Source organism: Mytilus californianus, unplaced genomic scaffold (genome assembly GCF_021869535.1).
Source record: "Mytilus californianus isolate M0D057914Y unplaced genomic scaffold, xbMytCali1.0.p SCAF_5, whole genome shotgun sequence".
NCBI lineage: Eukaryota > Metazoa > Mollusca > Bivalvia > Mytilida > Mytilidae > Mytilus > Mytilus californianus.
In genome coordinates, this window is record NW_026262701.1 from 8,548,591 (window position 1) to 8,561,556 (window position 12,966).

Sequence of the window (12,966 nt, forward strand, 5' to 3'; positions counted from 1 at the left end):
AAAGTATATTATTTTTATAGTTATATACCTTATAATATGTAAAAAAATAAAATGATTAAAAAAGGACACGGCAATAACGCAATTTGGATAAAAAAAATGTTAAGGTAAACACAAAATAGTTGACTCAGAATGCCATATTACAATACAGTTTAGGATAAGAAAATGAAAATGTCAAGTCTACTTTGAGCAATTTCAACAGATGGAGTTTCTGACAAATTTGAACAAGATGGCAGTCAATGTCATACGACAGTTCAGAAGGGACGTACGTAAATGCACATTCAATTCTGGTTTATATGACAGTGCATAATGTATTTTATTTGTTTCAGAACGCAGAATGTTCAACCCGGAACAGCAAAGTATATCTACGGTATAATGTATAGATAATTTTTATCAGTAAAATGAAATAGTGTGTTAAAAACTTTCCTGATGTAATAGCTATGGTATAAATTGACATGACACATTTGCGCTGCCGAACATTTGCAAAGACAGCACGATCTCTAGAGAACACATATTTCAGTGTTGTAGTAGTGTTACAATGACACTTATCTGTAAATGCTACCCCAACACTGGGATTAAGTGTATCATAGCAACATCTGAAATAGGGAGGATAACAAAACATATAGATTAAGGTAGGTTAGTGAATATATCACAATTTTTTATCTACTATAAATATCTAAATATGTCGTATGATTGCCAATGAGACAATTCTCCACTAGAGACCAAATGACGTAGAAGAAAGCAATTGTCGGTCACCTTACGGCCTTCAAAAGTGAAAAATCCATAACACATAGCAAACTACAAAAGGACCCGAAGTGACAAATGTAAAACAATTCGGCGGTTTTGCTTAATATATATAATTTCATTGCATGAATGTCTTCAGATTCACAATATAAGATCTTGAGAGGGGTTTCCGTCAGCTGTTTTTGTTTCAGATATGGTTCGTTCCTATAAACTGACTCATTTTGTATCACATGGTATTGAATCTGCAATTTAATACAACTTTGGACACCATGACCGTGTGTTGTATTTTTGATTTGGTCGTTTAAGATAAGTGAAATATAAAAGACTTACATAAAAGCACCATCAAATTTAGGTTAGATCACCGCTTTTTCATGACGAGTGTCTTCACCAAATCGCAATTATCTATTTACAACCAATATTACATGGCATGCATTTTCCTTTTCGCCAATGAATTTGGAATTTGAAAATTGCCATTTAATACCAAGGACATTGTGTTTTTCTCGTTCCTAAATAGCAGTTTAAAGTTTGGTGCAGCAGAAACTTTATATCATTAAGAAAACGGCCCTAAAACATGTAAAACGAATTTAATCTGGAAAAATGTTTTTATTTTGGTTAACCATGATTAGACATCCAATCTGAATATGTTGTAGATAAAACATAGATGGAAAATTTGGACTGATTGACATTTAAGCGAGCTGAATACAACCAAAATACAATTATTGTTTTCGAGCGTTTTTAATTGGTATACCTTTCTTAACAGAATGACGATACTTATCTATGCTTTTTTCACACCAAGCGCTTACGTAATCAGTCACATTTATGGTTATTGCATTACTGAATATCTAACTGAAAACATTCACATTAATAAATATTAAATATACTCAAGTGCAACATTTTATTCAAAATATGAACAATACAAATTTAAAGCTTAATATACATAATTAACAAGGAAAATGTCATGCTTTCTGCTTTAACGTCAGGAAATGATGTTACATGATCTCCGACGTAATATGTATAGTCCTTTTGGGATATGATTTATCTAAGTGGTTGACTAATTAGTTATGTCACTTACCAAGAACAAGCAAGAACACATTGTTTAAGTATTTATGCCTTTTTAGTATCGAAACTAATGACAACTGTTTTCGAAACCTTTTTCAAATAGCGAAAATATCAAAAATGAGATTTCGCTAAAGTCAAAATGCTGAATTTGGAAAAACAACTCAATTAAATGTGACTCTTTAACACCAAAAAGAGAAAACATAATCAAGACCTCACCATAGAAAGAAAATGACATCGGAATTGACATTGTACTCGATTAGCTTGAAAAGCAGGAAGAAGCATTTGCAGCGTCTATCAGCATCTCTAAACTAATGCATAACCTTTGCATTCAATAATTTACATATCTTCCCTGGTTTTAATCTCAGTTATTCCTTTATTATCTTATATAAAAATATTGATGTTATTTGGAGTTTTTTTTTCTATCGAACTTGTTTGATCATAGTCGACAAAGCCATTTCTGTAAAGAATAAATGGTTTTCTTTTAAAAAGTTAAAATAAATTAAGAATTGATAATTGTATATAGCTTTTACGGCATCCATGATATATCGGACATAATCGCATTATAATGACACTGTTGAGGTTATCTCCTTCATATTTCAGTACAAATCTTCATATTTCAATACTAGTACCATTCTTTTGTTGGAAAAAAAGAATGCAAAACTTTATAAATTTCATGTGGTCGAAGCACTTTTCTGGATTTGCTTTCATCAGCAATGTTCAAAGTCGAATACTTGAAAGTCCATGATGTTTAAGAACCGAAACAGTTGAAAAGCTATACGACAAAAAAAAAAAGCCAAGTCAATCTAACTAAGCCAAAGGGAGTTTAAACCTTAGTTTCATAATTATTTCCAAATTTATAATTGGACAATTTAAGAAAGTTTGTTATAAATCAGATATACTTAAATGTTATTCACATGTACAATTAATTGACTAGAACATGCAATTAGAATTAGATTGCCATTGACCTTAATAAAACCGTACTACAATCTGTTATGAAAAGGTTTCTGAATAATGGAACTATGATGCAGATCAGTTTTGTTACGTTGGACGGATTTTATTTCTTGTCCTGGCTATCACGATGGCAGCAACTAGTGTAAATATCTGTAATAAAATATTCATCACTGTAAAAAATGACGTGAGATTAAATGGTCAGGTACAAAAGTTCAGTTAGATAAAGATTTTTTGTTCTAAATGTACAATCATTAAATACGATTTCTCTATCTCTACAGTGATATGTGATATCAAATAATGCGTTGCTCCACCCATTACAAATATCTAAAAGAGAGTACAGAGATAAATCTTTTATGTGAACTATTTTTAAAAAATGCACTATGGTTCATACTTTTCAAGTACATGCAATCTAAATGATTTACCTTGTTGATTGACTTACATTTGTCAAACAGAATAAAATCAGCTCACCCCACCAACAAGCCTAATTATTGGCGTTCAAAATATTAATTTTTTCATCCGTTACATTTTTCCAAATAACAGTATATCCTGTAAAATGACAATGAACGTACTAACCCAACATAACTATGGAATATTGGAGGAAGCCTACAACCTAAAACGGTACTTAACTCGCTAAAACAAGGGACCTGCGTGGTCAATATTTGAACGTGTGTTAATGCAATTTCAAGAAAAAGATAGTACAACAACTTTGGATTTTGCTATAGATAGAATTAAACAGTTTTAGCAGTACATTAATCAGACCAACCTGCAGTGTAGCAATCGCGACTGAAATGCCTAATATATAATCGTTGTATTGTAATATCAAGTCCAGGATATGTTCATAACAGCCCTAGAAAAAAGATTAAATGACATAACAAATAATTGAATTTATACATTTATCCCTAAAAAGTTAAAAACACTTCAAACAGAGTCGGTATGTTTGACTTTGAAATACTTTTATTAGAATGATATCACTGCTGGTGTATTTTACCCTTGAAAGTATATTTTGAAGGCATTATAGTTAGATGTTCGAAAATCACATATGTTCGACTTCATTCCACATTTTGATCTGCTAAAATCACGAAAATGGTCATCTCAACAAAAGGATAACATAGTCCAAAACATTTAAATGTCTCTTATTGATATCATTTTATATGTGCCATATATTTTTAAAAAAATGGTCCTTTTCACTTTCAGCAAAAGATTTGCAGTCAAACGGATTCCACCTCTTTCATGCCCAAGTATTTCAGTACGAACAAAAGAAGCAAAATGTTGGTACATTTCTTTGAAAATGTAAAATTAACATTACTGTTACATGTTAATCGCCTCGGTTTTCTGTGTTAGTGTGCTCACCACGATTACTGATGGTCAAATTTCCTTCTATGACATGTTCTCTGATTGGCACAAAGGACTCTACGTTTTTTTTAAATTATATAATCGAAGTTATCCAAACGATATCAACATTTTGTTAAACGGTTTTGCACTTTTTTAATATAAATTACAAACACTAATGTTTTTCCAGGATGAAGTTAAGATTTCAACTGTATCAACTTCATTCCTATCGGGAACATTTTTTTTTTATAAAACTTAATAAAACACAAAGAAAAATTACAAATGAAATGATTTGCAAGTAAACCAAACCACTAGTCCATACCTTGTGTGCATGAGAGTTTCCTGTTGTTGGTTGCGTGGGACACGAAGGATCAGTAGGATCACTCTGATCAGGAAAACTTCCTGTTACAATACAGCAAGTGCTAGGTATTTTGTTTGTTGAATTCCATTTCTTGGCAGACGACAGGTCAGTAGAATTAAACACACCACAACAATGAAACTGTTAAGAACACCATACATATTCACATTACAACAGATTAATTTTATGATTTCAAATATTCATTTTCTTCACAGTTGAATTAGAATATATATCATGTAGTTCGTAGAGTGGCTACTGTGTGTTTTTATGCTCGCATCTCCTGTTATGTAAAACATATGTTTTCTGGTTGTACAATTTACCATAGTAAATTAAAGGAATTAAAAGCCATAATAAGGTTATAGACACACGAATAAATAAAGATATCATTTGTTGGATCTGTAAATTATGAATATATTTTGTTTTAATTTCTAGATAAATAAAAACAAACAATATAATCATTGATCTATTTTTAATAAACAAACAACAAAGAAACATCCTCAATGGTTGTGGCCTGTTATCTTCTTCCCTCATGGAAGAAATATTCATCGTATCACACTTTACGGAGTGTTATATGAGTAAGTGAAACGAAATAAGCATTAATTTTTATTAGCATATTCTGCAATGAGCTTCGCAATTGCGACATTTCCATTAGCTATTTGCTAGTTAAAGGAACACTTTCAAAGGTCACATCGAACCTTTGGAAACGTAGATCTGTGATTTCTTCAAATATAATCCCGTTTACAAAACACTTGCATGTTTCACCAGAAAATTTTCTTTTTGTCAAATTTGATTCCATTCTGAAGCGCACAAAAACAATAGCGTGGGTTCATGATAAAATATTCTCAATATCGTAAGCGGACTTATGTTCGGATGTTGTGCTGTTACACCACAGTCTTAGGTTAGGGGGAAAGTTGAGCGCTCAAAAACTGTTTAACCCAGCAACATTCTTTATGTGCCTGTCCCAAGTCAGGAGCCTGTAGTACAATGGTTGTCGTTGGTTCATGTCTATCATATTTGTTTTCGTAAATTGTTTTATTTTAAATTAGACCGTCGGTTTTCTCAATTGAATTTTTTCACATTTTTCAGGTCAGGGCCTTTTATAGCCGACTATACGGTATGGGTTTTTCGCATTGTTTAATGCCTTTCGGAGGCCTATAATTGCTTACTACCTTTTCATATTAACTCTGGTGGATAGTTGTCTCATTGGCAATCATACCACATCTCCTCATTTTATATTATATTTAAAGTGAAGCTGAAATTATAAAGTTGCTAAAGTTTCAATTCCCTCAGGCTAAGTTGACCTAAGATGGATTTGGCTATTATTTAGGTCCTTTTTGGTTATATAGCTCTTTAACTGTTTCGATTCTTATACATCCTTCGAATATTCGGCTTTTAGCGTTCCTGGTGAAGGTAAATCCAGAAAAGCGCTTCGGACGCATTAAATTTATAACGTGTAGTTTTCAGCAATGGGTCGATACCTCTGCTGGTGGATTTTCAGTCCCCGAGAGTATCATCAGTTCAGAAGTCAGTACTTCGGTACCGACATGATTTATAACAAACCTTTCTAAAATTTTCCGTTTATAAATTTTGAAATTATAAAGAAGATAAGGTTTCAACATCCTCAGGCAAAGATTGCATTAGACGGATTTAGCTATATTTTTAAGGTCCATTTTGGTTATTTAGCTCTTCAACTGTTTCGATTCTTATACATCCTTGGCTTTTAAATATTCGGCTTTGAGCATTCCTGATGAATGAAAATCCAGAAAAGCGCGTCAGATATATGCAATTTATAACGTGTTGTTTTGATTTTTTGTTTTTGCGAAATTGAAAATATTTCACCATAACATTCATTTTAGCTAAGAAAAATAGGTTAAACAACTCTTGAGATTTGAGTATCGCTCGATATCAAGGCAAGTTTATTATTATTATTGAAATTAAATAACTCGAGTACATATCAAGAGATATCCAAGTCTCACTCGTTATGAAACCTTTAAGTATACACAATATGACAAAGAGATATGAAGAAAGAATAGTACATACTGTAACAAATGCGTAGTTCCATGCCACGGATATCGAATCTGTCGCTGTTGATCCAGCATATTGGTCATTTATTGATAACTTCAAGGCACTTTTCAGTTGAGATTCCACCTTGATAATGAAATAAAAATACATGCTTTAGAAAATTGTTTGAAAATCAAATACTTGTCACAAAACGTACAAACCTAAAGCATTACAGTTCTACACAAACGAGTTAAGTTAAAAAGATACATATTCTTCTGATCCCCAAAAGAAACCAAAATGTAATTAATAACCTAATGTTTCTTGTTGCATACATTTCCTTAGCCCTATCTAACACAACTTTTCGGAAATTTCTATGCCTGAAGTAACATTTTAGTATTTCGAAAAATTAAATATTTTATGAACAGTAAGTTTACAAAAAGGAACATATCAGTGATATTTCATTTCAACACAAAAGTGCTGACTACAGGAATGGTGATACCATCGGTGACAAAACGTTCACCAGCAGTGTCATCGACACAGTGATTGTAAAATCTAAGTAAGATACCAAGCGTATAATTTTTCCACCATACGCGAGTTTCGTCTATATAAGACTTATCGGTGGCGCTCGAACAAGTTGGAGGGCCAAATTAAATACGAATTTGAGGGTCATTTATACCGAAAATTTAGAAAAGTTGTGCCAAATAAGACTAAGACAATCTATACCTGAGGGTAGAAAAAAACCTTAATATTTCAATTATCCAACATCTTATAAACTGTAGATTTACATAAAATTCAAATATCAATCTTAGTCATTCACAATCAACTAAATGCTGTGGAACAATACGTAGATCAGCTGTTAGTCGTATTAGATATTGCAGATTATCTTTATTTCTGACACAGTAATTCTATATTTATATACATAAAACAAATTATTCCTTTTTAACAGAATAAGATTTTCAAATATTTACAGTATCAATTATATAATATCAATATAAAACATAAATTTAAAATTATCATAACTGTACCATACTCTTGACAATTTGAAGAATATAATAAATGATGTGTTTGAGCTTTTAATTTTGCCATTTGCTTAGGGACTTTCCGTTTAGAATTTTCCTCGGAGTTCGGTATTTTTGTTATATTACTGTTCACTAATGAGAAGTGTAATTGCAAAATTGTTTGCAGATGCTTTCAAGCAACTTAACAGACAAAACATTGACTTTCGCATAGCTAAGAAAGGAATAACATTTTTCTTGACAAACATATTACTTGCACTACGTTTATACCCGTACTAAATAATCGGTTGATGTCTTCGTGCTCCATATCGTATGACTATAGCTCAGATTTAATGATTGAAACATGAAAATGAGAGCTTTAATATAGAAAACTGATCAAATTTTGTCAATTTGAAAGTTGCATTTTCGTTGCTTTTTTTTTCTTAAATTAAAAACAAATCCGAAAAGATATTGTAAGACTAGAATTCAGTATTCTTTCTAATATTTAACATGTAAAATTAAGGTAAAAATTAACTACTGTTAAAACAACAACACACCTTACGATTTTATATGTCTGTTATCAAAGGGGCATTATCTACGATTTAGAGAAATATTTAAAATACGAATCTTTTCATTACAAGTATATATCAGAACTCGATTTTTTTTCAAATATAGCACGTATAATTTAGATATAGATAAAAAGAGATGATAGTTAAAGATATAAGACAGATTGAAAACAGCATAAAACAAATGAAAAGGGCAATATGGAGTTAAAATCAATGCGGCAACAATACAAATAATCCATGAAAGACTTCTAGATAACATGCCGTATACTTTATTATCACATATTTTGTACTGATATGTACGTTTTTGCATGGCCAATAATAGCCGGAAGTCAAGGTTGGTTATCAGCCCTCGGGGCCAATATCGATATCAGCCCTTGAAATCCATATCAAGCCCCCGAGTTTAACTTCCGGTAACCTGTCAATCAAAAACTATTTGTAAACAAGTTGTCATCCGAAGCAGTTACACGATCAGGAGAGGTTTCTCACAGATCAAATGACGATCTATGTAATACAAGAAATGAAAAATGAGAACACAATGAAAAGAAATTTAGAAATTTACGAATCTGCTGTAGTAGAAAAAATGTAAAAAATCAACAGTGGAAATCACAAAAGTTCCCGTAAAATTTGGACGTCATAAAGAATTTAGAAAATATATGACGTCACAATGAAAAAGCGATTGTTGTATGACATCGAAAGTTCAAGCGGAACATATTTCCAAATCATAGTAGCGATATGGTGTATTCTTCGTCAGCATTAATTGGAAATGTAACACTTTTTAAAGTCGTTTAATATTTTCAATTCTGGGAATTAATATATTTATTGTTAATTATTTGTTAAACTTTTCACAAAACTTTGTTTACTCACTGGGATACGAACTTTGTTAACTCACTGTGATACATTTTTTAAATTTTTTTCGTTAAATGTTTTTTTGAATTTTTGTTGAAAATATCAAACATAATTTGGTATATACTATCTTTTTTCTCTTGCTTGAAAATATGTGATAAATAGATTATTACATGTCATTTTCCATATGGTCCGTGGTATCAGCCCACGACCCATATCAAGCCCTCGGGCTAAAGCCCTCTGGCTTGATATGGGAGTCTAGGGCTGATACCAGGGCCAATATGGAAAATGCCATGTAATAATCTATAACTATTGTAATATAAGTTTTAATAAAAATGCAGCGCCTGCAATTATCTGAATGAAAATGTTGTTTTCCTCAAAATCATGAAAATATATATAAACAGGATTAAAAAGTATTGATATCTACTTCACTTTTTATTTACATATTTTTAATATTAGATATAATTAAGAGCTTTATTCGTACAATTAAGACAAATATTGCCAGATATACATATGTTTGTTAAAGGATGAATTTCAAAACAACATGAAAACTCAGCTATTAAAAACGCATTAGTTGTAAAACTTATTGAAATATTTTTAATAATATTATAAGTTATCTACGGATATGAACGTAGATAAAGAATTTATTCCCGGTCTTAGTCCAAATCTGGCAATTTTTAGAGAAATTCGACCACAAAGTGTAACGTGAAAGCAACGTTTTTTTTCATTTTATAAAAATCTTGTATTGAAATTTGGGGATTCGACATATTTTTTACGGGGTGTAGGGTACTACCTTTGGTAGAACCCTACAGGTATTTAAATATAAGACGTTTTTAATCCGGAGACAGAGAAACTGGAATGGGTCGAATTTGGCGCTCAATGTTGTGAGAGTTACATCATAGACGGTGTAACGTCAACGTGGGTCATTTGCATAGCTAGGTCAGTAGTTCCATTCATTGACAATGTGGCAGCCAAGTGATGCATTTACTAAAATGAGTGCAAATGATCGACATAATAAGATAAAATCGTTAGTTGATTAAATATCTAATTACAGACATCATGGATATTCTACATAATTCTATATTTCACAAGAAACAACCATGGAACTAAGAAAAACGCGCGTGACGTCCACCGGGGTAATGGATAGCAACGTCCGGGTATATGGGCTAGCAACACCCAGGGGCTATGGGTTTTGTAACGACGTGCGTTAACCAATCAAAATCATAGAAATATACTAAGCCGGGGATAAAAGCAATTATCACCAGGATCGACAGAAAACGCGCTATTTTTTACTAGATATTGCTTAATTGAACTGTAATATATAACATGAATCCACGGTAAACAGCGGTTTCGTTCGCTTCGGGATGTTGAATACTGTGTTGATTGCGAAGCTAATGAAGGCACCACGTACACAGCGTCGAGTTCAGAATGTACTCGATAGGTGCGCATTGATTAATCGTTGTATATTTTCGAGTCACAAAAGTCCTGTAAAACATTTTGAGCATAAAAAGGACAGTAAAAACCATACAGGTTAACGTCACGCTAGAAATGTGTACAGTTAAATATAAAAATTTAGAATAACAATTATGTATATTATCAAAATCATATTTACAGTATATTTCCAGGGTAGTTGACGCCTTGGAAACTATCAATCTATCAGCAGTGATATGGAGCAAAGTAATACAATTATGTGTTTTCTTATCACATGATAGTTGTTTCTTGAATAGTCAACACGTGAGACTTAAATGTTGTCATCAACTTATGAGTTTGAATATCTTCCACCTCTGTTCTAAAGTTTGGTGTTTCTACTACACAAAACATTTGGAGGCATACACATAAATCGGGAATAAATTTAATCAATAGTGTAAAACCGATGATCAAACCTCATACATCGATTAAAAAGATACAAACCCAGTTAACAAACACAAGATAATGGAATTATCTAAAATGAGTGAGACCGGGTGCGTCGACGTGTAGGGTAAGGATCACCTGCTATGCATCTATCATCCGCCACTCAGTCAAAATGTCATAATCGGGAATAAGACACAATCGGGAATTGTACACCGTCGGTAAAATAACAAATGAGACGACTATTCTGATGTCTAAAGATCTAAGACCACGAAAACATGTCGTTAGTGAGTTGAGACATAGACTCATCGTATCGGTCAACCAATTCGTGATGGTCACAGTATAAAACTTGTGTAGTTTCGACTTCGGTCTCTCTTTTTTTCATAGATCTGTTGGAAAAGAGGGACGCAAGATACCAGAGGGACAGTCAAACTCATAGATCGAAAACAAACTGACAACGCCATGGCCAAAAATAAAAAAACAAACAAACAAATAATCGTACAGATGATACAACATAGAAAACTAAAGACTAAGCAACACGAACCCCACAAAAAACTAGGGGTGATCTCAGGTGCTCCGGAAGGGTAAGCAGATCCTGCTCCACATGTGGAACAGTCTTTGTGTAAGGCACATAAACCCTAGCAAATGAAGTATATGTAGTATTAGCATACACGAACCATGTACAATATTCCAGAGCTTTACAATTCTTGGCATGATGTCCTTGATAAGGGGTTCCTGCCTACAAGGAAGCTATTGAACAAAGAGTTCCACGTGGTGGAATTGAAATAATCCCTTCGAAAATTTTACGGACGCCATCACAAGTTGGTTGACCATTATGGGATATCTGTTTCATAATTGACGACGGATATGTTCCAATTGTCGTAACCATAATCCCGACCTCTTTTCTTCGAATGTGATCTGCTGAATTAGACTTATCACCGGGTGTGCACTTACATGAGCAACACAATGGGCGCCACATGTGGAGCAGTATCTGCTTACCCTTCCAGAGCACATGAGATCGTGTGTTTTGTGTACTGTTGTCGGTCTTTTCGTCGTATTTCGTTTTTTGCTATATCATTGTCAGATTGTTTTTGACCTATGAATTTGAAGATCCCTTTGGTATTGTTTGCCTCTCTTTTACGTATTAATTGAAATATATGAACACCATACGATGGGGCAGATGGTATGTTGCTGCTGAGAAATGGGAGGTCGACGATTGCATAATCTGTCATAGATTTTAGTTTAAAGTCGTCCATCTATGTCAATATCGAGGAAATAATTAAGATATGAACACTACAAAAGTCTAAAAGTCTGAAAAGACCAGTTTTTGTCTTAATTTGCATGAACTTTTACTCGACATTCTCCAAAAGTATGACTTGTGTCTTAATTTTTCTTGACAAATTCTCATTTATATTAAATTTGTATGAAATTTACTCGACATATTCTCGACATTCTGAATATGGTCTTAAAATTTCTTGACAAATTCTTGACATTTGAATACTGTCTTGAAATTTCTCGACATATTCTCGACATTCTTATTTTTTCTCAGTATGGCTTGACATATTCTGAACATTTTGAATCGTGTCTTAAATTTACTTGACAGTTCTGAGTTTTACAAATCATGACCAATATTCATGATATAACTTTAATCTTTATTTCTCTTTATATGATATACTGTTGTTTCAAGTTTCACTTCTTTACAACAAAAATAAAAGTTGGGCATGTAAAATAATTGAAAATTTGGGTATATAAATATTTTTACAAATGCAAATATGGCTATGAAATCTAAAGTATAAAATAATTCAAATGTGGGTGTGTTGATATAAAACAATTTCAATGTGGGTTTTTAAATAATTACAAATTTTGATTCCTAAATCTTATAAATTAAATGATTCAAACCAATCATACTGTAGACATATTTCATTCTACATTCATAATATTCAATGTTGATATGGTAAATAAATAGGTAAACGGACAGAAAGTCACAGGACAAAAAGTCACAGGACATAAAGTCACAAATTTGATAGGACAAAAAGTCACAGGACAAAAAGTCACAAATAATTTGTTGACAATTATTTGAATATATAAGAGAAAGATATTGAAATATTTTCTTTTTATTTCATATATATTCATTTTTAAGTTTAGGACATTGTTCATAAGCCTTGAAAAATGAAAATTTATTAAATTTTAATCATGCAAAGGATATATTTCTTGGCACAATGAAGCCATTTAAGTACGAAGCCACTTTGACATTTTGTTTTCATAACAATTATTT

The 12,966-nt window shown here is 32.2% G+C and overlaps 1 protein-coding gene across 1 annotated transcript in view; it reads right to left on the reverse strand.

Moving 5' to 3' along the window:
• Positions 1 to 1,622: 1,622 nt before the first annotated feature.
• Positions 1,623 to 12,966, reverse strand: part of LOC127702474 (tetraspanin-1-like) — a 36,295-nt gene continuing 24,951 nt past the window's right edge. The window contains exons 4-7 of the mRNA XM_052206681.1: positions 6,479 to 6,586; positions 4,403 to 4,579; positions 3,515 to 3,598; positions 1,623 to 2,901 (exon numbers count right to left, since the gene is read on the reverse strand). Coding sequence (XP_052062641.1) covers positions 2,839 to 2,901; positions 3,515 to 3,598; positions 4,403 to 4,579; positions 6,479 to 6,586 — 432 coding nt within the window. The 3' untranslated portion in view covers positions 1,623 to 2,838. The remainder of the gene's footprint in view (positions 2,902 to 3,514; positions 3,599 to 4,402; positions 4,580 to 6,478; positions 6,587 to 12,966) is intronic.